The following is a 24,330-nucleotide window of genomic DNA, read 5'->3' as shown; positions in this document are numbered from 1 at the left end:
GGGCTATCACAGCTTTATGACTCAGACCCTTGGAAAATCTCTACTAACCAATCCTGGCCGGAATATATTCATTCATGACCAAAATCCACTTCAGGGATCCATAATGACTCCTCTCTTTCTCATCAATTGCTGCTTCATTAATTCTTTGCAGAGCTTTAGCCCCCACCACAGAAAATAATTTAGACTTGACTATCTTCTTATCTGAAACCTTCCGGAGTGTAACATGTGAGGGATGTGGTCTTGTCTTGCTTGTTCCATTCAAAGTCCAAACTCCAAAAAAATTGAACTACTGCTTAGCTCCTGCAACTGAACTGTTGAATTGCAATTGCTTGCGATTGAATTGATGTTGGCTATAGTTGAATGATCGCCTGACAATTGAGAGGCTGAAATTGAATTGCAACAACTGTCTCAGATAATAAACATGTAAATTTTTGACACTTGTGACCCAATTTGTTTTAGAATATAATGAGTTTTTTTGTGTGTGTGAAATGGACTTAAACCCAATTCCTATTAATGTAAGCAAGAAATCCCAGACCACAGTATGAAAAACATTGAAGAACAAGTATTTTAGACGAGTCTAGGGTTGAATCAAACGCTGTTCCTATTAATGAAAGCTAGCAATTCAAGACCACAATGTGCAGAACATTGAAGAACAAGTATTTTGTGTCTGTTCACACTTGACTTTTTTTCTATATCAACGCCACAACTGCTCCAAAAGAATCCACAAATTTAAAATGTACTTGCACCCATACATAAAAATCCAACTCAGAAAGGATTCGACCGAAACAAAAGAGCTGATTCGACTCGCCAAGTCCAAAATCCGATATAACTTGACGAGTCTAACAACTATGTTCATAGCTAGAATAAGGCCGAATAGTGACCTCAATGAAGATAAGACTTATCCTTAGCTTAAAATTCATAGTGGACCCTCCACTGACCATTCTTTGTCATGGTGGAGATTAATGAACAAGCACAAGATGACATGAACCACACATTCCACAATTTTAAACTCACATATACCGAGTCCGGGTTGACTCGACCGTTATTGAGTTTCTCCGGCTCGGCATCTATATCATGCGGTCGTTACCTGTTATCATCCTTCGATGGTCCCTAAACGCAGTATCAGACTCCACCTTTGACAGAAGGAGTTAAAACTGTGAAAGCGTCGCGACATCTGGGTCCTTGGAAGATTGCCGATGGCAAATGGGTTGTGGCTCGCAGTTCTATCGCTTCGAGAGAGACAAATTTGGAGGGGCCATTATCCGTTCCACGTAATCCCCACTCGCCGCTTTGAGAATAACTTGGTTCGGAGACCGGATGCTGAGTATTTAAGTGTCGGACAGCCCTGATTTTATTGTGGAGAAAATTCGGCTCATGGATCTTGCTCCTTTGCTCGAATCCAGGCTGATGTTGTTGTAGGGAGGAGCGTGACGAAGAGGTATGGTTTTTTGTTTGTTTCTGATGAGGAGTTTTGAGCACCGGTGCTGATGCAGCTGCGTAGTTTGTTTTTGTATCAAAAATGCGTTGTGAATGCGAAAGTGGGGTGGCAGAGAATTTAAAATTTTCTGACACAGGGAGCGATTAGCTCTTTCTAAAGAATTTTTTTTTTTTCTCTCATTAGATTTTGAGAGAACCTGCTTCGATCGGTGGATAACGCATTGTTCTGTCTGTCTTGTTGCCTTGAGTTGTTGGATTCGTATCTAATCTCAGGTACTGATCTTCACTCTCTATTTGCATTTTTTTTTTTGTTCTGGGTGATTTTTCTTGTCATATTATAGCTGTTTTTGAGCAATTATTTCATCTTTTAAACATTTTATCAGCTAAATTTATCCTTTTTGCTTCTTTGCATACAGATTTTAATTGTTTTTTTTTAAAAGACAAGGAGTTCTTCTTCAGATTTTACTATGTCTAAAACACGATGTTCTCCTCAGAGGAAACTTTTTGCTCATGGTTTTCAATTCATAAGCTCCCTCAACTTGCTTATTGTCTTCTTCCCATCTTACTGTGTGAGCTTCTTTACTGCTATCACAACCCAACGAAGATTTCCTTTCACTGGATCCTACCTTGTTAGTTATCTCAATCAAAATGCTAAAGCCCAATAGTATCTGATTCAGGACTGCTGAGGTGTTGTTCTAACTAGAGAGCCTGTCGAATGTATTAACTTTTCCATTTTAGGAACCTTATTCTCTCTCTCTCTCTCTCTCTCTCTCTCTTTTAAAATATACCTACCCTTCTCTCTTTTGTTTATTTCCCTGAGCTCATCTATTTCTAGCTCCACCTTTTGGTTATTTCTCCAAGCTGATCTATTTCTAGCTCCACCTGCTGGAGAAATTCTTTTGTATCTGTTCTTCCTCATTTTTTAGGATCCTGGAATGTCCATAATGTTACTTTGCTAGCTCTCTTTTAGGACAATTGAGGTAGCAAAATGAATCCCCAATTTGTTGGCATCATTGTTTGACCCATAATTGTCTTTGTCTGCTCAGCTGATCTTGCTTTTACTTCAGAGGCCCATCTTCCAACACTCCTTCTCTGGGGGTGAGAGAACATTATAGAATCTTCCCGTATAAAATAGCAGTCCACCATATCTTCCAACAATTTCTATTATTAGTTTTCAAAACCTAAGTATCGGAGTCTCTGAATGTGGACTAGCTTGGTTACTAAATCCATTGCTACATTAAAACTTTCCTTAGATGATAAGGAAGCTTTTATGAACCTGTGGCCACGTGTTCTGTGGTAGAAGGCTAGTTTTTTGTTTTGTTTTTCTTGTCCATCAGCATCCAGTAATTCTCATTGTTGATCCTACCCTGAGCTGAGCTGTCATACAGGAAGTTTATCCTATACAATCCATCATCTGCAAGTGAAAATTTTCAAATGAATTATCATTGAATTGTTCCAGTAACTATTGACACAAAAAAGGATTCTATCATTACTGTTCAAATCTTCCATACATCTAAAAGCCACAGTTCTTTGTCCTCTTATGGCATCATTATAGTTTTGAAACCTTCTAACTAGTGCGGCAGTATTGACCATAAACTACTTATCACTAACCCTCATTTTTTACTACTCCATGTTAGACTTTGCAGTACGACTTATCACAAGGTGTCACATTTTTGTAGTTTAATTTTTCCTTTTTTATAATAGTGTCAATGGAGTTAGAATCCTAACATTCTACTTTGTGCCTGTTTATTTATTTTCAGGAGGAAGCACGGCCAGTGACATAACTCTAGGTAGATTTATATGGGTTCTTCGGCCAATTTGTGTTTGTGGGCTATAAACCCTCATACTTGTTCACTCTTTAACCATGCAAACACATGGAAATCCACCACATTCCCAATGTTTAGTCAGAGGAGAACAAGAGTCCCGAGTTCCGTCTCTATTTTCTCCACATCTTATTCTCTTTCTACTCCAAGGACCCTCTCAAAAACCCCAATTTCTGCAAACTCGGTAGCCAAAGAACTAATTATCACAGAAGAATCCGAAAGAAACCCAAATACTTTTGACTTCAAGAGTTACATGTTGGAGAAGGGTGCTGCTGTAAACCAAGCTCTTGATAGTTCTGTTTCTCTTAAAGAGCCTCTCAAAATTCATGAGGCCATGCGATACTCGCTCCTTGGTGGCGGCAAGCGTGTTCGACCTGTACTCTGCATAGCCGCTTGTGAACTTGTTGGTGGAACTGAAGTTACTGCCATGCCATCAGCATGTGCTGTGGAGATGATTCACTTCATGTCTTTAATCCATGATGACCTCCCTTGTATGGATAACGATGACTTACGTCGAGGAAAACCCACTAATCACAAGGTCTTTGGTGAGGATTTGGCTGTCCTAGCCGGGGATGCACTCCTGGCCTTCGCCTTTGAGCACATGGTCACTGCCACAACAGGAGCATCTCCGGTTCAGATAGTCCGTGCTGTATCAGAGTTGGCAAAGGCAATAGGAAGTGAAGGTCTAGTTGGTGGGCAGGTTGTGGATATCGTCTCCGGAGGACTACAGGGGGTGGGATTGGACATCCTTGAATTCATCCATGTTCATAAAACTGCAGCTTTACTGGAAGCGGCTGTGGTTACCGGGGCCATTGTGGGTGGTGGCAGTGACGAGGAGATTGAAAAGTTGAGAAAGTTTGCTAGGTGCATTGGTTTACTGTTTCAGGTGGTGGATGACATTCTCGACGTTACCAAGTCTTCACAAGAACTGGGTAAAACGGCCGGCAAAGACTTACTGGCTGACAAAACGACTTACCCTAAGCTTATTGGCCTTGACAAATCTAGAGAGTTTGCAGAGAAGTCAAACAGAGAAGCAAAAGAACAGCTGCTAGACTTTGATCCAGAGAAGGCCATACCCCTTATTTCCTTAGCAAATTATATTGCTTACAGACAAAACTAATGAAGACTATTTAAAGTTGCTGTTGTTGGATTGAATATATTTGGTTGCTTCTCCAATGTAGGATTTAAGAGTCTGTTGTATTTAGTATTAATATTTGAAACTTCATTTCTGTTTCCTCCTTTTGTCTCCAGTGACCTTAAAAATCCAGTATGTTTCAGTAAATATGTTTTGTCTTGGATTAAAAAAATCCAAGATTGAATACCTCTAAAATCTAAAACATAATCAACTAAGACATATTCTTCTGTTAAGAGGATTAACCACGCACTGGGTAGTAATCAGCTCTGCAATGCCTCTGGCCTCTTGACCAACCCTCCATAGCAACTACCATTGGTTTTCATCTGGTCAATCAATCTTTACAATGTGGGAGGAACTGGCCGAAGAACCTAATGACATAAAAACTTACCAAACAGTCAGGCATTCATACCAGTGTATCATTCTTTTGAATTTGTGAAATACTTTAGCTCTTGAAAGCGAAGTGGTTCATTTCCCCACGATGTCCATCCTGCTGCCACCTCTCTTGCAAAGAGTTCGATGCATCTAGCAGGCTTTGGTCCAGGTACATAATCCAACAGCAACTCTAACAGACATGGAAAATGCCAAGTTATTGTACGCATATGACATATAAGCTTAATATGAAATACAAAAAAGGTTTTAGTATATCTTAAACTTTTCACCAAAGAATTAATATGAAGGGATAAGTAAGATACTTCCAATTGGGGGCTTCCTTGAATAATCCCCAGGGATGCTAATGATTACTTCGTAATCTGGCAGAAGCTTATCAATTGTCAAATTGTCAGCCTTCCCCTGCAAAGAATTGTACAAGGAACTAAGATCAGCTTTCCAAGAATGTATCATATAAAGATTAGCTAAGATATTATTTTCATAACTAACCTTCCTGCAACAATAGCCCACAAGTAAGCACTCATATGGTCTGTGGTGAAATAAATCTAACTCGCTTACCAATGAACCATCTGGTTTCACCTGCATGAAGTTCAAGAAGCAGCCCTCCAAGTTTACAGAAGAAGCAATAATTACTTGGCACTCCTTATTTTCACATGACACCCAAGCAGAAAATTTTCTGCCAGAGTGATTTAGCCTAGACATTCTTTTCTATTTTCAGATGCCTAAATCCGGGAGTACATAAAAGTAATTATTCAGTTACCTTCAACCAGTAAAAGCAAGAAACATTGGTGATACCCCATGCTGGGAAGAGTTCATTCTCAACAAATACCCTCAACTTCTCCTTATTGGTCACCCACAAAGCCAAAAGAGCTCCTTCTGGATGGCTTAGTTGTTTAACAGGAAGAGACAAAAAATATCGGTTTGGCAATGTCGGGTACCTGCAGAGTAAGAAAACAAGAAAAGTTTGTGGACAGTTAACTATTACAAGCATGTAGAAGCACAAATAGATCTTAGCAGTAGGAGCTGTGGAAACATACATACGTTTCTGCCTTGCACTTCCATTTTCCCAGGGTGGATCAATAACTATGAAGTTAAAGCCATGATCTGATTGATCTACATATAGTTAGCAATCACAACAAGAAAAGTTCGTTAAGAGAGTGAAGCTGAAAGAATAAGTGTTAATTAATACAAAACTTTCAAAAGAGAAAAAGAATTCAAAGAATAGTTTAGAAGAGTCAATTTGCAAACTTTACCTGGAACCAGATCATGAATTCTTGTCATGTCAGACTTAGGCGTTCAGAATCCATGTGAACAAATAACACATCAGATAAATTACCATGCAAGATAGTATTTACACTAGTCACTTTGATGAGCTTTCATGGGCTAATGCATAAAAACACCTAAAAATAATAAAGACATCCTTTGAAGAAATACTAAAAGCAACAGGAAATATATGTCAAATAAATAGCAGCAATAGACTACTAAGAAGGTGACATTTTAAAAAGTACTTCCAGTAATGGGCATGTAAGTTCTAATATTATAGCTACAACCAAGACTTGTGGCCATAAGTAAGTTCTTTTGATCAGCTCCTTATCCACCATTCCCTCCAATGTTTTCATTTTTAAAATTACATATTTACATTAAAAGAAACCATGACAGACATTTAAAGGAGACAGACCTGGATGAGCCCCATGCAAACTAAATTAAAATCAAGAAAAGTAACACAATGTGACCTCTTTCCAAAAATCACGTGCAGATTCTTTCTTAGTTTTTAGCAGGCTATCCTGCATAGATATGTAAGGAAAAAACTTAGGTTATTAGTTAAGAAAAATCCTCCTAACTTCAGCTAATCATTTTGGGATCAACCTAAGCCCAAATTTAACATGGTACTAGAGCAAGGGATCTATTCTATTGGATCAAGTTTGTGCTTTAGTTTGTACCCAGTTTACGATGTCCACATCTGAATCCCATTATCCATTTACTTATGTTTAGATGTTCGGGGGAGTGTTAATGAGAATAATCCATCGAAGATAAATGTTAGGAAAAACCTGTGGCTAGTTTGGAAATGCCTTAACTTCAGCTAGTCATTTTGGCTTGGACGTAGACCTAACTTTGTCATTTGTGCTATAACCTAAGATCAACCTGAGTCAGACTTAAATTATAAAAAAATAGAGATATGATCTAAGAAAATATAAGTGAAAATAGGTTAGAATGAAATCAAGAATACAACTAACAATCTAAACCAATGAAACATCTCACTGTGGTTGTAAACGATTCCCTAACCTGATTGCACCAATCATTCCAGATTACCCACCAATTCAACCAAGCCTTGACATTAGAAAGTTTTCCTTTTTGAATAAAATTGTTCATTAAAAAAATAGTCGTTCAATGCCTGAGGATAAGAAATTTTAGGCATAAATTAACCGTAACCCATTTCAATGCCTTACAACAAGAAATTTTAGGCATAAAATTAACCATAACCATTTCAATGAGTACACTTTCAAGTGGCACAATAGTCGTAATGGTAGAAAAGGCTAAAAAAAGAAAAGGGAAATATACAAGGAAGCATTTAAAAAGAGAAGAAAAAACAGGATGGAGACAAGATAGGAGGGGGAACAAATGTTTAAGAGAAGATAGGTGAACAAATGGTCAGAATAGTTTGGAGGACAAGGAGGCAAGAGTTTCCAATCCATGGAACCATAGATAATAATCATTTCCTCTCCACCCAAACTCACATGGGGCTTTCATAGTTATATAAATTTTCTCTAATTTTTAGAAAGTCCACTCAAATATAACTTTTATAGTTTCTTGAGATACAATAAAATTTAACAGGCCTACTTCAGGATAAGTGCTCTCTAATTCTTGAAGATACAACTTTAATATCAACTCGATAATTTTTCAAGATGCCAAGTAGTCTCAAATAAATACTTAAGCTACCTAATTTTGTTATTATTTTTTCAAATCTAATGAATATGTATCTAATCTCTCTCCCTATATATATATATATATATATATATATATATATATATATATATATTTTAAACTAATTTATTTTCCTGTTCTAGAATTGGTACATGTCTGTACAACAGGTTTGATTGCTTGTTTTGCATTAAAAAAGAAGAAAGGAAGAAAATGCACTTCCTTGGGTTTCTAGACTGAATCTCCTTATATTTGCCATTGACTTGTTAGACTGTGAAGGCCGAGCAAAGAAGTGAAGCTTCTGAACCATCAAATTTCACCAGCTTCCACACTAATAAAAGCGTGTTAACCCTCACTTGTGCTTCTGAGCCAACAAATTTCACCAACATCCACACTAATAAAGCGTGTTAACCCTCACTTGTTGAGGGGAGGTGCATTGGGCCGAAAATGAGAGGTGCAATGCACACTGACAGTAACGTGACACCTAAAACAAACTGCATCTAAGAGGTTTTTGCATGAAGAGAAACACAAAAGAGGAAAAAAGTGAGCCCTTTTTCATGGTTGTAGTCTTAATGTTAAACACAACTGGAAGCCTCACCCAGGATTCACCCTAGAAAATGTCTAAGCCATGGTAGAGGTCGAAGAAAAGCTAAAGTCAAGGAGGCTGAGGCAGTAGTAGGAGCCATTAAGAGACATCCTGATATGAAAGAATAACAAACCTCAACAATATTTCATGTTTTTTTTTTTTGTATGCAATAATATTTCATGTCATGATACATAATCTACTCACATCCAAACAGAGTTGACTGACTTGTCATCTTATTCTTCAGAAAGACTTGGAAAATTTTCAAGAAAGTTTTACCACCTTACCAACACTGCCTTAAAAAGATGATATTGGACCTCACACTTCCAAAAGCTTCCACATCGGCAATTTCTTTAAAAACAAAACCTCTTGAACAATCAAACATGCATATACATTCAATAATATTTGGAGCAAATAATAGGAGACAACAGTCATACCATGTGGAATGAGCTCATTCTAGGTATTACGTATACTTTGCCAAGAAATTCACCCTCAGCATCATCCACAGTATCATTGAAGACTAGATTGTTAAATATCGGTACCTTCATCTCTTCACCACATTCGCTAAACCACAAATCTGTGAAACCAGGAAAATGTAGTTCATGCTCAAGACGTGGCACATGAGCACCAAATATTCTTCCAACCTTTCTCTTTTTTTCCAGTTAGCTTAATAGCAAAAACCTAGAAAACTGACTGAAATCTATCGATAGGAGAATGGAAGGGAAAACTTGGTATAGCTGTTTCCAGAAAAAAGACAAATTAAGAACAGTGTTAAAAAAGTTCACTGCAAGAAATATTGGTCAAAAGAGTACAAATATACGTAGGCCAACAAGAAGAGACTTTTTAATAAATAGAACCCATGGAAACTGTACCATGACTTGCATGTCTTAAAAACTAGTTTGTTTGCTATTAGAATACTGTAACCATATTCCATTATCCAAGAGAAACCTTAACCCTTTCACATTACTTATAAAAACTTATTTGCAAATAAGGGGACTATGGTTGCCTGGGGAAGTGATCTCAGTGACGAGCCTTACCATCATCTTTAGCCAACTTATCTTTCTTCCAGAAGCGCAGGGACATTTCATACAAAGGTGCTTGCCAAACACCTCCAAGGTCAACGAAAGATATCTCAGATTCCTCTCGCAACTGTGACATATTTTCAGTCCTAGCTGAATAGCAACCGTCATTCCTTGGCTTGAAAACAAATGATAAAAGATTCTTATGCTCCAAGAACGCTTCATATGCCTTCAATAAGAAAGGCCTGGCTTCCTGCCAAAAGCAATTAATCACATTATCACTATGATATAGATACAATAGACAAGTAGCAAGCAGTACATACACAACAGTAAAATGATGCATATAACCTTCCCAATAGCAATGCATGCTTAACCTGACAATTTTGAAGAATGAAGTACGACAAATTAAACATGTAAGAAGAGAATTAAAAGGTAATAGCCTCGTTGCCTGCTATAACTTTCGTTACCAACTGCACGACATATGTTTTGAAAAATTTTAACAGTTCTTTCCTAGTCATCCAAAAAGAGAAATAGAAAAAACAACTTTTACAAATTTGGTTGATTTCCTCTAAATCAAAGTCAATCAAGTATTCTAATTCTGAAGTACGTAAGACAATAAGAAGGAAAAGACAGAGAAGACTTTTCTACCTGGTGACGCTTTTCAGCACACAGTTCCCTCGCATTCAGTTCGCAATCACTTCTCTTCCGTTTCTTTTTTCTCGAACCAGTACACACGTTAGGATTTGTTCTTTCCTCCAACTTGATGAAACGCGAGTAATACGCAGCGGGAGAAACCTTAAATCGAGTGTAGAAATCGTTGATGAGGCGGACAGAATCCACGAAAACAGCGTTCGCACCTTCTAGTCTGTAAATTCCTGAATCCAGGAACGGAGAGAACTTGTCGATCATCTCTCCTTCAGCCATTGCAACGATAATTTGCAAAGAGAAACAATGAATGGCTGGTCAAGGAAACAAGTAGACGATGGTGAAGCACAAAACGGCTTCGCGCGAAAATAAGAGAGACCGATGTCGATGGTGAACCTACAAGCTTTCACGCATTGTGTTCCGACTCGGCGCTTGGACCGGACTCAGTCGGTCGAGTGGGTCGGGTCCTGGCTCAGGCCGGTCCAAGATCAGACTGCCACTCCTAAGCTGGGCAAGTCGGAGGAAACTGCCCTGAGTCTGCCGAGTTAGGCCCCAATTTCAAGTTAATTCACCATGAATTTACCTGGCTTTGAATTCTAATAAAACTACTGGTAATTGCTATAACTTTAAATTGAGACAATTGGACGGAAATAAATTTTACTTACAAATTTTAATTTATTTATTTTATAATTAAAATAAATAAAATGGGATATTACCTTTTAAGAGAAAATTTAAATAAAATAAGTTGGTATAAACTCATTATTTATCTAAATGTCAGAATTATATTAAAAAATTCCTAAATTATTTTTATTAAAAATTGAATTCATCAAATATAAATATAAAAAATATTTTATTGAATTTTTTATATTCAACAATGTGAAAAAGGAAACCAGGAGTATGCAGTCATGTTGAACCAGAACTAGACTGATTCTTTCATCCTGAGTTTTTTAAGAAAAAAAAAACATTCTGTAGTTCAATTTCAATGGAGATCTCGTATCAGAACGGAAGTTGCAAGCGGAAGGAGAGCTCAGAATACCTACATTGCTGAACAATAGATATCAACATCTGAATCCACAGATGGAGAAGAGCCAAATAAGCATAAAAAACTTATAAGCAGTTCACAGTTCTTCTGTACATAACTTTAGTATGAATTTACATTTTTTTTGGCATACATTTGTATCAATTTACATGAACAGATTCTAACTTCAGAACTAAGACAAAATGCTGTACAAAAGAGAAAGCAGGAACAAGCAGAAAACAGGAAACAGGAGATGAACAAATTCAACCATAAATGGAGAGCCATTTCAGGTTTTGGCGCTTCTCCACTGGCAACAGCAGATTGATAAACAGACGTCCAATGTTACTAATTGTGTCTATATGAGCATTTACCTATACCATGCTCTTGAAACGCAACAAACCAAGAAATGGATGTCAAACCATTATTTGGAAGCTGTGCTGTGGAGGATGTCGATTGGGCAAATCTGGCACCCTCACGTCCAATTGCAACTGCAATGGATACAAACAGTTACTACAACAGAAGGATATAATAGTTGATAAATCACAAAAGAGTAACTAAGACGAGGTTGAGTCCAACCGTTTGTGGTGAACTATCATGTGCGACATACTCACTGGCAAGACTAGCTCCTTCATACTTCACTGTACCTAAAAAATACAATGGATCAGTTCAGCAATGAAGAACTATGCAAAAACCAGGAGTATGCAGTTTCACATAAACAACTAAAAAAAAGGTCATACCATCTGACTGTGAACCATCTCCTGGCTTGCCTGGACAAGGACTTCCTACAAGTCTTTCTTCACCTTGTGAATAGCCAACTCCAGATCTTGTCCTGTTGTCACACTCCATAAAAGGTTGAGAATCAGCTTTGCTGGATATACTGTTTCTGTTGTCTATCTGAGTTTCTTCAGAAATAGTATAAGCAGGGAATCTTCTCTCAATAGAGTCATTCTCACAAACAACTTTTCCAAGGGCTTCTTCTAGAGCAGTCAAAGCAACATTGTAGCTCCGTTCACATAATGATCCCTCTTCAGCAAATTTAATGCATCTTTGACATATGTCATCGAAACGTTGGACTTTGGAAACTGGACAACAACCTCGATACAATTCATGCTGGTTCTTAGCTTCTTTTGTCCACCGTTTCAAAATGTGACTAGCTGGGATCTCATAAATGCCAGATGCTATAAGGACTGCCAAAGAATGTCTACAAAGAAAGCCTCTAAACTCAAACAAGCCACAGCTACAGGAAACTTTGGTCTCAGAACCATCCCATGTTGCGGAATAATCCTTTCTTGCTACCAAATCCTTGACTGTGTAGATCAATTTCCCCCCTTCCTCTTGTATTTTGAGTGCATGACAGGCAGAATATCCTAAAACCTCCTTTTGAAATCTCTTGAATATTTCACTGGTGTAAACACGTTAACTGCTCTTCAAAAGGGGATGGTGTAGTCAAGGATGGTTCAGAGTGGAAAGTTTCAAATTCAGCTAAAGCTTCCATCTCATGCCTATTCTGTAGAATTGTCTCATAGTGCTCCACAAACTCTTTCCAAGTGGCTTTGGAACTCAAAGATGAGTCAAAGAATGAGTTGATGCTCTCAAACGTTGACATACCTGCAAAATTTGTGTCCTTCAAAAACAATGGTACCCATTGTTGACGATCTTCATACAACATCTGGAGCCATTTATTCCTAGTGAGGTCAAATTCTTCAGTCAATTCTGTCCATCTTCTCTCAAATTCACCAGCTGTCATAGACTCATATATGCATTTCTCAAATTCTTTAGTGAACTTCTCATAGTCTCGGCAGAAGGGACCCACTTTCCTGGGAGCTTTTTTCAATATATTCCACAAGCTAAAACAATGACGAGCTTCAGGGAACACCTCTGCAACTGCTGCTTTCACATTCCTGTCATGATTTGTGATTATCACTGCAGGTGATCTACCAGACATTGCAGTAAGCCAAGTCTTGAAGACCCAAGCAAATGATGTGGGTGTGTCTTCCAAAATCAAAGAGCATCCAAGTAGCACTGATTGCCCATGATGATTAACACCAATGAATGGTGCAAAGGGAAAAAGATTTTTATTGGATACAGAACTAGTGTCAAAACAAACTACATCACCAAAATAAGTGCAATCCATTCTAGATTTGGCATCAGCCCAAATGATATTTCTAACACGCTGTAGCCAGTCATGATCCACTTCATAGAACAACATAGGATTTGAAAGGTGAGCCTGTGAAAAATAATCATAAATGGACTGTATAACTTCCGCTGTAAGAAAGCTTGGTTCTTTACCTGCACCATTGTGCCCCTCTTTTCCTGTCAAAGCCTTCCTTCTTCTAAACGATTGCTTACTCAATAGAGAGTAAAGTTTGTTTGATCTTACCTTTGAAGCACATCTATTCCTAAGAGCATTTTTTCCACCTGTTTGAATACCCTTATGCGGCTGGAAAATTTGACCTCTCTCTGGACTCAGTTCATGATTATGTTCCTTTATAAAATCTAGAACAATCCACCTGCCTGAATCCAACTTGTTTACCTTCAACATAGCCTTGCATCCTATCCTTGTGTTAGAACGTGGGAATTTTACATTTTCATTTGGCATTTTATAACCATTCTTTGAACAGGCATATAGCCCAGAAATCAAAGTTTTGTCTATCTTTGAACGACGTCTACTTTTGGTGATTATATTGAAACCCATACACCTAGCATATTCACTGTAAAATGAGAAACCTGCATCTTCACACTCAAACTCCAATCCTATAAAAGGCTAGGACTCCAGAACTCCAGTTGTAATTATTTCCCTGCCAATCCCTTCTATTCCATCCCCGCCCAGGGAGGGCTCACTATTCTCCATTGCAGCCAAATTCCTTACTCCAGAATTACCTTCATCTTCATATGTAAATGCATGTACACGGACATTGTCTGGATCAAGTTCGTGGTTATGATCCTTAACAACTTCCAGTATAGTCCAGGTCCCAGTCTCCATCCTCTCTGCCTTAATCATTGCTTTGCAACCAGTCTTGAAGGTTGGACGAGGCCTGTATTTTCTTTCACTAGGCTTTTTGTAGCCATATCTCGAACATGCGTATACCCCAGCAATTATAGTACTATTGGTCCTTGAACGCCGTCTACTAGATATAGTAATACTGAAGCCCAAACGTATAGCATAGTCTTGATAAAATGAAAACAATGCCTTTTCAGATTCAAATTTCATACCCATGCATGGCTCTAAAAGTGGATTGTTCTCCAGGGCATTACCATTCACATAAAAAGCATCTAGGACAGCCACAGCATCATTAACAGTAGAGCTCACATCCTTAGTGCAATCACTTACAGTGGATTCAAGATCCATTGGAATGCAGCAGTCAGTCCTCTCAACTGCCATGGTCCTTCAAAACTCCACAAAACTAGCACTTTCCATGTTGTCAACCGTCTGCATGTAGCATTACCACGTCAATGATGCCATTGATATTAAACATAGCCTCCTGAAAGTCATTGATGTCTATTAAGGCTTAAACACTACATATGACAAGAGCAGTACATGCATGCAAAAAGACCTTACAAATCTATATTATTATTTTGAAGCATTCTGCTATCCATTGTTGCAAACAGTAGTACTGTAAAAGTCGAAGAAATTAAAGGACACAATCAGCAGGAAAAAAAAAAAAAAGCAACTCCATACAGTCATCTGAACATAAGTTACAGGCAAAAGAAGCAAAGATGCCTCAATGATCTTCAAATCAGACCTTAAAATAAAGTAAATCGCTAATTATATTTGGTCACACCCAAAATAATTCAATTACATGCATCCCCAGCGATAAACCTTGAATTTCCTTCAACAAGCTGCTTTGAATCCCTCTGAACTTCTGTTCTCCAATCAACCCCACCCACACACACAAGAAGGTTCAAAGACACGAGGATCAAAACCTAAACAAGCACGACCTGAAAGCTGCACCTTTTATTAAAATAAAACAAAAAACAACAGAGGATTTCTAACGGGAAGAAGGGGGCGGAGCAGGAGACGTGGGAGACTCCTTCCGGAGTTCTTTCACCACGGCCGCGAGCGCCTCCGGGTTGAAACCACGCTCGCAAAGCGCTATCAGAATGGAGAGGGTGTGGCGATCGAGACCCGTCTCAAGAATGTTGGACATGTGGAATGCCAAGTCCAGGGACTCGCGGGCATTGCGAGCAGCCTCCGGATCCATCTGCCTTGCTCCGAGTTCGGATTAGGTAAAGAAAAGAGGGAGAAAGTTGAGAGAAGAAGCAGAACGAGTTTGGAACGAGAATCGAATCGAAAAGCAAGGAGGAGAAGATACTATATGCGTCCAAATTTTGAGCAAGAATTAAATTTGAATTGAGAATGAAACAAGCTTTCACTTTCCCTCTGAATTGACGCTCTTAACGATCAGTCTAAACAGCAAACATTAATATTATTGTACTCGAATAGATTTCGTTCATAAATTTTACATTTCAACAAGAACAATCTTGTTTTTTAATGCATCTGTTGGCTTCTTCAATCTCCTCAGAAATGAATGATCGTTGTTTTTAAATAATCCTGCACTTGAAGATCCACCATTGCAGAAAAAAACAGGAAAATAAACAAGACAGAAAAAAACTGAAAAGCTGAAGAAAAACAAGGTGGTCAATCTTTCCGCCCTTGAATAGCTTCATCCATTTCATTCTGATCAAAAGAAAGCCTCAATTTTTTTTTTTTTACAATTTTCTTCTTTCTGCTCAATCTGGACTTTAGACTCTTTGTAAAGTCCAGCTTGCTAACACCAAGAACCCGCCTCCTTTGAGGATGGGACCCTAACACTGAAATGGGGCCCCAATTGCATCATGTGGAATCTACCCCTTCAAATTACATTCTACAAACTAAAAAACGGAAAAAAAAAAGAAAATTACAAAAAATTATAATAAACGAAAAGGGACTATATTTTACAATGACGATTTCCTAACTCCTGCCACTACACTATGAAGAGTAGAAGCTCCTGAATCTTCGTAGCCACCACGGTCGAATCTCACCGTAACCGGTGCATTGCCCTTCACCTTCTTCCTCGTTGCTGAAGAGGGTCTGATCGGAGCAGTCGAGGCAAGCTCCACAGGCAGCGTTGTAGGACCGACAAGCCGAGTGGCAAACCCGAAGTCGGTTGTCCCCATCCTGGTCACACCTCTGTATGGAGATCTGCAGGTTGATAGCATTTATGATTATTGCAGCAAATCAGGGTGGTTTTTGTGAGCTTAAAGAACACAAAAATGCAAAGAACAGACCATCTGATCATATTTGCGAGACACCCTAATTCATCATACTAAGGTTGTCATATATTTTACTGAACCAGTTAAGAATACAGTTAAACATACAAAAGCTACTATAATAAAAACTTTCCTGAGGAAAGACTCAAAAGGGGTATCCATATCACACTTTCACTAGAAGAAGCATATCCTATTACTAGATTCTTCAAGAAAAAGGGCACCCACCCACCACAAAATTCTACGGAGTGGTAATACAGTGAATCACCAGAAATACCAGTTGGAAGCCAACTTGCTCGAGCAGCACTACAGAAGCTAACAGGGGAATTTGAAAATGGAGTACAAAAGAGAACATTCTATAGACTTCAGCATTCTAGTCTCGCTCTGATGAAGTCCAGAAGAGACTTTGCCACAAAATAGCTGAAATCAGGATGTAAAACAGATTCTAATGTGAAGCAGGAAACTCTATATAAGCATGAAACAGAATTTCATGATTCAGACTGTTTGATCTAGTGAGCAACTTAGGAGGCATCTCATCAATGTCGAGTGATGCTACCATCTCCTGCTGTTTGGACACAGGCCAGTATGGAGGAGAGTATGTTGTTTTCCTTTTTTCCAAATGCATAATCAGATATACCACTTTCAACATTTTTGGCTATGATCTAAACCTTATCATAGGTATCTTAGGAGAGAAGGATGTGACTCACCCAGCATGCAAGCCGCTTTGCTGCTGCAGCACAATATCCACTGTCAAGAATGCTTAACAAGGTCCGACTGCCAGGTATCAAACGGTTATAATTTGGCATCACTACTGCTGCTTCAAGCTGCTGCAGAATGCTGGGCTCACTCGGTGCACAGTGCTGTCCTGCAGCATATTTTGCCAACACATCACCACACACTGATAGACTTGGAAGCAGAGTTGAGCTATTTTGGCATGTATATCCTGCATAATCCGAACATCTAAATTCACAGATCCCGTTGTCACAAACTCCGCCATGCAAACTACACTGCTCATCACAAATAGCTGCCATCATAACATAGCACAAAAAGTTAGTATACTGTACCCCCTATGGAAAGAGCAAATATAACCACAAGACACATCGTTGTTTGATCTGGACAGTATTGTTACCTGTAGAACAGTCAATACCAGTACGCCCATCCTCACATTCACAAATCCCATTCAAGGTACATTTTCCACGTCCACTGCAATTTTGGGGACAATAACCTGCCCAGGAAAGAAGCTCAATTAAAAATTTATATATTGAGAGAATATTTCTTCCCCTTCTTCTATCATCCATTCATACAATCACCACATAAGAATGACTCACGTTGACTGCAGTCATCGCCATGAAACCCAAGAAAGCAATGACATTTTCCATCAATACAGTCTCCATTAGAAGTACAAGAATTGGGACATTGACCAGATAATGGGACTGGCACGCTGCTACATAGTTCATGATAAGCAGGGCAAATTAGTTCACCTACAAAACAAGGCAAACCAAAAACCTTTTATAATCTTCAGATGATAAAGATTTAAACTCAATAGGTAAAGCAGGCAGACTTGAAATGGTACCATTGAAACTGGGAAATTGGATAGGCCCGCCAGCTTCAGGACACACTTTCCAGATCCCATCAACAGCAACCTGAGCAGCAACAGATGAGTTTAACATCGGAATTTTTTAAGTCAAATATTTGAAGTGACTGAATGGTCACATGAAAACTATGGAAAACAGAAAAAGAATTGTACCTCTAATGTGTGATTGATGCACCTATGCTGATAACAACCGTTTCCCTGGGTCATGGATCCCCTAACAAACCCAGTACGCACCAAGGACGACGACATGCACCTTAAAAACCCATAGCAAAAAAGCATAAATAAAACAGCTTCAAGGAAAAGACATTTAAGTATGAGTGAATAGATTTTTGCTTTCATATTTGCAAAGAAACACACCTTGAATTGCTCCCACGTACTTCTCCCAACATTCTGTCAGGAGCTCTAGCACTGTGTGTGTCTGTACATGATCCGTCAGAATAAGCCACAAAATACGTACAATAATCAGCTAATGATGACTGTCCACCTACATTGAAACAACCAAAAAAAAGTCAAATAACATAAAAATCTCAATTTTTATGCAGCAGAGATCTTTAATCGATCCAGGTGGAGAATAGTAACTAAGCATAAGTAAAAAACCTTTGTTAGCTTGAGGGAAGTAGCGGGCCCACTGTGGTAGATCCCCACTATAGCTTTGAATAGGACAGTAACCTTCTGCTTCCCTATTATATGTACATCCTGATAACTGTGTGGTATTGCAGTGGTAAGCCCCCTTCCACTGATTGCATGGAGAGGTAACAAACTCAGTTCCTTGGTTGTGGCCCCAATCAAGGCGGTCTGCCATACTATAATTAGCTTGGTACCATCCACTATCCTCTAACAGAGCAAGTGTCATTTTTGAAACGACTGATCTGGTATCAACAGATCCAGTCATGATTTCATTCATAAGGAGTCTCTTTTCCCAATGTGAGCCTGCAAAAAATATATGATTTACAAAGGTAAGAGAAATAGAAGTGCCTGCTATGGCTTGATATTTTATGTAAAGTGAATTCCCACTCAAAAAAAAAAAAAAAATGCAAGAATGGGCACAAACAAAAGTTTAGCAGTTAATGCATGACCATCTATCACACTAGAAAGTTAACATCAGGAGAGTTTTTCAAGGTCATCATAGCGAGGTGCTCAGGGCCATTCTGAAAACAGTTATTGGCAAAACATATGTTTTACATTGCACAGGGAGGCAGGGATCTGTAGCAAAAAAGTTAAAAAAAACCCTGAAATTGTGGCAGACCAGCTGATTAACCAGCAGATGAACGGGAAGCAAGCCATCATTTGAATTTGAGCCAAGTCAGAGCAGAAGGTCAAGATGAACAAGTAACTGAAAGAGACGTGATTTTCAGAAAGTGCCCCCCCATATTAACATGGAAGCAAGAGAACTAAAAAGCAGGATTTCGATTTTGGAGATTCCACCCAATCACAGATTAAATTCTGTATAACATTTGGTGTAAAGTCAGCACTAACTCTCAAATCCATGAGAAAAATTCCTTGCACACAACTCCAACCAACAATAAAATGGTAAATGTCAAAGAGGAAGTACCTGATGTTCCCCGTCCTCCTCCATCCTCTAGCTCCAGGCCAGTAAAATTCTCAGAAAAGGCCTGCCAATAAAAGGTTCATTATCAAGCATGTGACAAAAACATGCAGCAACACAAGTAATAACAAAAATGGAACCATTTAAATGTGCATTTAACAGGAAAAATGAAAAACAAAGCTTTCTGAAGATTATTATCTACCCTATAGTGATATCTTGCATGCATGACAACACGTGGAAGCACCACCCTCGTCACCATTCGTCCAAGTTTTTCATCCATAGCTTGCAATGTCACCTGTGTATTGCAGGGGAAACATTCTGTTAGTATATGTGCAGCAGGTCTAGATACTCACCTTTCAAACAGGATAATCACAAAGAGGAAAAGATAAACTTGCAGATTGATCATATGGTAAATGTCAGAGACAAATTACTGCAGGAAAAAAGCAAAAAGCAACATGATGCAGTTAAGGAAATCCAACAAACTGAGTAGCAACCTGACTGCGCCTTCTTTTCCTTTCATCCCGAAAATGGGCAAAGGCATGAGGATCAAAACCTAGGACATGCATAACCTGCAAGACATAAATTTGATCAAAACAAGAAGCACAATACAACTTTTTAAGTTCGAATATTTTTCTTTGAAACACATAATACAATTTCAATTCAGAAAATTCAATAACAAAATCACATAACTAACCTCATGTATAAGGGTAGCTGAAAGTAAAGTCTCTGCCTCTGCTGTCAAATGGCGAGGAGCAACATTTACATGTCCTACAGCCCATTCCATACAATATCATCATTAGGTCATGATCATTATATATATGTATATATATACCTATTTGTTGCATTTACTAAAATCGTGTAGGAAAGCATCACTCCAACTGAGATTTTACCAGCAATTGCACGTCCCCATTGATCACGCTCACATGCCACTGCCCAGGCAAGAGTATTGCCGGTTGTGGGTCTTGTGGTTACTAACAGAACTAAGTCAGCATCAGAAACACCATCTGTGAAGGAAATAAACTTAGTCGTGGCCAGATGAAGCAAATTCTATGCAACAAGGGCAAAATTTTATACCTTCAACATATTCACGAGGAAGTTGAACTCCACCATCCTGGCCACACGCAGAGTAACCACTTAACCGCAAATTCCCCTTCACCGGTTCAATGGCTAAGGCACTTTTAAACCAGTCTGCTGTTTGCCCCAAGGCCTGCGCATAATAAATTTAACATTTAAAATTGACCATTTCAGCCATAAATTTAAGTACAACCTGCTAGTTCAATTACATTTCCATGGCACTCAAATGATGGCACAAATTTAGGATATATGCATCCCAACATACTATGCGAGCATTACATGTAACAAAAAGAAAATGAATGCAGGTATATGGATGTCCACATACTATGCGTGCATTACATGTGACCAAAAGAAAATGAATGAAAGAAAACAGTAATTAAGGACCAAACCTTCCGTAGTCTTTGCTTTTTGTCCTCACCAGAGACATCTTCCATTGTACAATTATACCAGCAATCCCCAAAGATAGGTGGATCCCCATGAGGATCACATGCTGGCAAGCCAGGAACTGAAGACACAGTAGGCTCTCCAAGCTACAAACAACAATGAACAGTAAATCGGAATGGAATAAATTTTAAAAAAGAAATGTGTGTAAAATATTTTAATTACATCTCTAAAACCTACCTTCACAACATCCCCAACACTTCGACAATCTCTATCAGCAGAATGTCCAACAGCTTCATAGTTTAAATATATCCTAATGGGCCGCTTTGAATCCCTCTGAGCTTCTTTGGAAAGTCCAAGTAACGTCCTTCCTTTCCGATGTTGGGTCCTCAAGAAATCAGATTGCTCATAGACTTGAGGTGTGACAGAATAAACTTTACTACCAGGATGACTCCTTTGATTGAGTATCTCATCATGGATACAGGAATGACTTAGAGCATCTTTTTGCCTGTGTTCTTTGGTGTGTAGATGCAGATGATTTTCTTTTAATTTGGCATTGGTGCTCTCAATCAAGATCAGAAACAGTACAATCTACATAAGAAAGAATCAAAGCAACATCAGAAATATGGAACCATCAAAGAAAAGGACTTGAAAGAACAAATGCAAACAAGACTTTTGGTTCTCCTAGAAAAATAAATATTCCAATGTTCAGAAACTTAGAAAGTTGTTAAAAATGTCACTTTATATTCTATGAACTTGTGGACAGAAACAAAAGATAAAACTCATTAATAGCTCTACACTAACGCCACAAAAAGAATGATAAAAAAAATTTAATGTTTCTCAAAAGTTCATCAAAGATACAGCAAGATGAGCTCATGAAATGGTCCGTTTGCTGTTAACATCCAACAATTGTGGAACATTCAACGACAAATGATTGCTTTTCTACAAATTTTACTTGGAAAAACCTCCCCAAACCTCCAAGGAAGAGTGAGAGTGGAGAACATCAGCGTAGACAAATAACTGTCGAACATTCAACGACAAATGATTGCTTTTCTACAAATTTTATTTGGAAAAACCTCCCCAAACCTCCAAGGAAGAGTGAGAAAGGAGAACATCAACATGGACAAATAAGTTTAACTATCAGTCAGCTAAACTTTAGCGTTATTCTAGTATAAGAAACAAACAACTTCGAAAAAAAGAGATGGTTTTCCCTCTCTCACTGACTTGAAAATTGAAATTTGAAACGGGAAAACAAAATGAAATCAGGAACTGAGACCCAAACTCTACCCACCAGTTTTGAAACAGAGTTCAAAAAGGAACACCTTACAAAAGAGACACAGACAGAATCTCATACTGCCTATGATCCCAGAAATCCACCTATGGACAAATTAAATTTGTCACATTTTTTAGTTTATAAGCAGCTATTTTCTTTGAACAATGCATCAGCAATTTTTGCGTCCCAAAAGTTCCAGAACCCTAAATCATACAGATCAGGCGCCTAGAGTGTACCAAAATTCTCTCCCACTCTCCCTCTCTCCCTCTCAACCCAAATGAACGACTCACAACAGAAACACGGCTAAAGGTAACAACTCCCACAACTCAAACCACAAAACACCCAAAGCAGACAGAACAGCACACTAACTAAATGAAGAGAACAAGATCATCGAACCTCACCTCAAAAACGACCGTACTGCAAAGAATCCAGCCTCGAGATCTCGCTCTCCACGACACAGAACCTCCATTCCACACCTTCAACTCCATCAATCGATCTCGCAAACCGGGAAATGAAAATAAAGCCCTCCAAATCCGCTCCCATCAAACCACCAGCGGCTCCCCCATCGACTCCGACTCCAAAGAAAGCCGCCGGCCCTCCCACATTTTTCTGCCCTTTATAAAAAAGAGAGGAAAAGCAAGCCCGCTTCTCCAGTATAGACCCCTCGACAACTCCAAACTAAACCACCAAAAGCAACAACAAAAGAAGTAAACAAACCCGACCAAGAAACCAGAAAACCGCCCCCGACCTCCTCCGAGCGGTTTCACGCGGCAGAAAGCAGTTTTCAGTTGAGTGAAGCCAGACGCATCTGCCACAGCAGACAGCGAGTGGATGAAGATTGGGGGTGAAAAAAAATACTGAGAAAAGTACCTGGGAAAGTGGGTGGAGAAGGTCACCAGATCTTTTCAAAAAAATTCAAAAAAAATAATTGATAATAATATATTAGATAATAATTGAGCACTCCTACCCTTTCCACGTTATTTACCAAAATGCCACCCTTCACCGTTAGGTAAGGCCTAAAGCTTTTTATTGCTCAATTAAGCCAAGTACCTGCCTAATCCAAAATCTAATTAAATAGCCTTTTCCTCTTCACCCTTAAAAAGAAACCCTAAACCCCTTTTTTCCCTCTCTTTCCTTTACAAATTCATGCACAGGAGAAGGGTTTGGAAGTGGGTGGTTCCTCCTATGAATTTGATTCTTTGGGGGGGGACCCATTTCACCAAACTATTAATACTCCAAACCCTTTCTTCCATTTGATACTTAGCATTAAAATTTTATTTTTCATCTTCATTTAGTGGGTATTGGGTATTGTGCATATAATTAAAAGCTCCATGAATCTATGGTCACTTTGAGTGTAATGGGTACTACACTAATTATCCTATTTTGGATGAATATTTGCCAATATATTGAACTAATTGATATCGATGTCAAACGTATTTGTAGGGCGTATTATATTGATATACCCAAAATTATATATATATGCACCCTATACAAGGTTTGTATCATCTTTTAGGGTTTTATCGACACTTTGAAATCCAATACAACACATATCATTAAGGAATATTGAAGCATGCTTAAGCGATTCATTAATGCAAAATAAATGAATTAAGACGAACCCAATAATTTTTTATAGGAAAAAATTTGAAGTTTCCTTCCTTGCACAAACTTATCACATAATTGCTACAAACAAGGAATTTATTCTTGCCTCCTTTCCATGGACTAGAGGAAACCTATATGCAATCCTTAGGATTTTGAGTTTTTCATTGAATGATTAAACTGGGGAGTTTTCCCCGGTTAGGTCTAGATCTTGTTGTTGCATGACCAAAAAGCACAAGTGAGAAATCTTCAAATGCAAGCATCTTATTTGAATTGAATTTTGAAGCCTGAATGTTTAGGAAACTTGAAGAAAGCGGTTGAGGATTGGAACAATTCCTCTTTGAAGGAAGGGAGAAAAGAAAACTCTTACCAAGACACATGGCCCAAGGTGATGACACTAGTTTGACTAAGTGGCAAGGTTTGGTATTTATTTGGTGGTGGCCAGCAATCAAAGCTTCCAAATGCCTTTGTTCCTTCTATGGTCACCTTCCTTTCTTTTTTTATTATTAATATATGAGTATGTTATCCATTTGCTTCTCTTCACATAGATTAGATTTATTTATTCTTTGAGCTAACTATTGGTTCATTTAAAATTGAATGTGCTCTAGAGAATCCCACTATTGCCAACTCCATTTATATTGTATTTGTGCCAT

At 38.5% G+C, this 24,330-nt stretch overlaps 6 protein-coding genes across 6 annotated transcripts; 1 reads left to right on the top strand and 5 right to left on the bottom strand.

Moving 5' to 3' along the window:
* Positions 1–1,132: 1,132 nt before the first annotated feature.
* LOC137951811 (geranylgeranyl pyrophosphate synthase, chloroplastic-like) lies at positions 1,133–4,450 on the top strand. The gene is made up of 3 exons (XM_068798736.1): positions 1,133–1,438; positions 1,622–1,710; positions 3,198–4,450. Exon 3 carries the CDS (start codon positions 3,238–3,240, stop codon positions 4,378–4,380), a length of 1,143 nt encoding a protein of 380 aa, XP_068654837.1. The 5' UTR covers positions 1,133–1,438; positions 1,622–1,710; positions 3,198–3,237; the 3' UTR covers positions 4,381–4,450.
* A 56-nt stretch (positions 4,451–4,506) lies between these two features.
* Positions 4,507–12,356, bottom strand: LOC137951809 (methyltransferase-like protein 2). The gene is made up of 12 exons (XM_068798734.1): positions 11,704–12,356; positions 11,578–11,610; positions 11,338–11,454; positions 9,952–10,178; positions 9,322–9,556; positions 8,722–8,861; positions 6,036–6,069; positions 5,820–5,895; positions 5,543–5,720; positions 5,272–5,361; positions 5,088–5,184; positions 4,507–4,957 (listed from the first exon to the last, which is right to left on the bottom strand). Exons 1-12 carry the CDS (start codon positions 11,810–11,812, stop codon positions 4,812–4,814), a joined length of 1,482 nt encoding a protein of 493 aa, XP_068654835.1. The 5' UTR covers positions 11,813–12,356; the 3' UTR covers positions 4,507–4,811.
* LOC137951810 (protein FAR-RED IMPAIRED RESPONSE 1-like) lies at positions 12,356–13,661 on the bottom strand. The gene has a single exon (XM_068798735.1). The coding sequence runs from the start codon at positions 13,659–13,661 to the stop codon at positions 12,366–12,368; it is 1,296 nt and encodes a 431-aa protein (XP_068654836.1). The 3' UTR covers positions 12,356–12,365.
* A 69-nt stretch (positions 13,662–13,730) lies between these two features.
* LOC137951812 (protein FAR1-RELATED SEQUENCE 5-like) lies at positions 13,731–14,455 on the bottom strand. Its single transcript, XM_068798737.1, has one exon. The coding sequence runs from the start codon at positions 14,346–14,348 to the stop codon at positions 13,731–13,733; it is 618 nt and encodes a 205-aa protein (XP_068654838.1). The 5' UTR covers positions 14,349–14,455.
* Positions 14,456–14,603: 148 nt separating this feature from the next.
* Positions 14,604–15,337, bottom strand: LOC137951813 (mitotic-spindle organizing protein 1A-like). Its single transcript, XM_068798738.1, has one exon. The coding sequence runs from the start codon at positions 15,166–15,168 to the stop codon at positions 14,956–14,958; it is 213 nt and encodes a 70-aa protein (XP_068654839.1). The 5' UTR covers positions 15,169–15,337; the 3' UTR covers positions 14,604–14,955.
* A 250-nt stretch (positions 15,338–15,587) lies between these two features.
* Positions 15,588–22,940, bottom strand: LOC137951808 (uncharacterized). The gene is made up of 17 exons (XM_068798733.1): positions 22,483–22,940; positions 21,049–21,399; positions 20,817–20,957; positions 20,428–20,560; positions 20,244–20,357; positions 20,048–20,121; positions 19,848–19,922; positions 19,556–19,648; positions 19,360–19,420; positions 18,405–18,737; positions 18,165–18,291; positions 17,961–18,060; positions 17,787–17,856; positions 17,542–17,694; positions 17,343–17,438; positions 16,921–17,237; positions 15,588–16,148 (listed from the first exon to the last, which is right to left on the bottom strand). The coding sequence occupies exons 1-17, from the start codon at positions 22,567–22,569 to the stop codon at positions 15,936–15,938; spliced, it is 2,538 nt and encodes an 845-aa protein (XP_068654834.1). The 5' UTR covers positions 22,570–22,940; the 3' UTR covers positions 15,588–15,935.
* Positions 22,941–24,330: the final 1,390 nt, after the last annotated feature.

Source organism: Aristolochia californica, unplaced genomic scaffold (assembly GCF_029961685.1).
Source record: "Aristolochia californica isolate CCGP_79_NKW_82.1479 unplaced genomic scaffold, dmAriCali1.0.hap1 SCAF_15, whole genome shotgun sequence".
NCBI lineage: Eukaryota > Viridiplantae > Streptophyta > Magnoliopsida > Piperales > Aristolochiaceae > Aristolochia > Aristolochia californica.
The sequence above is the reverse complement of the archived record's forward strand: the minus strand, read 5'-3'. Positions and strand labels throughout refer to the sequence as shown.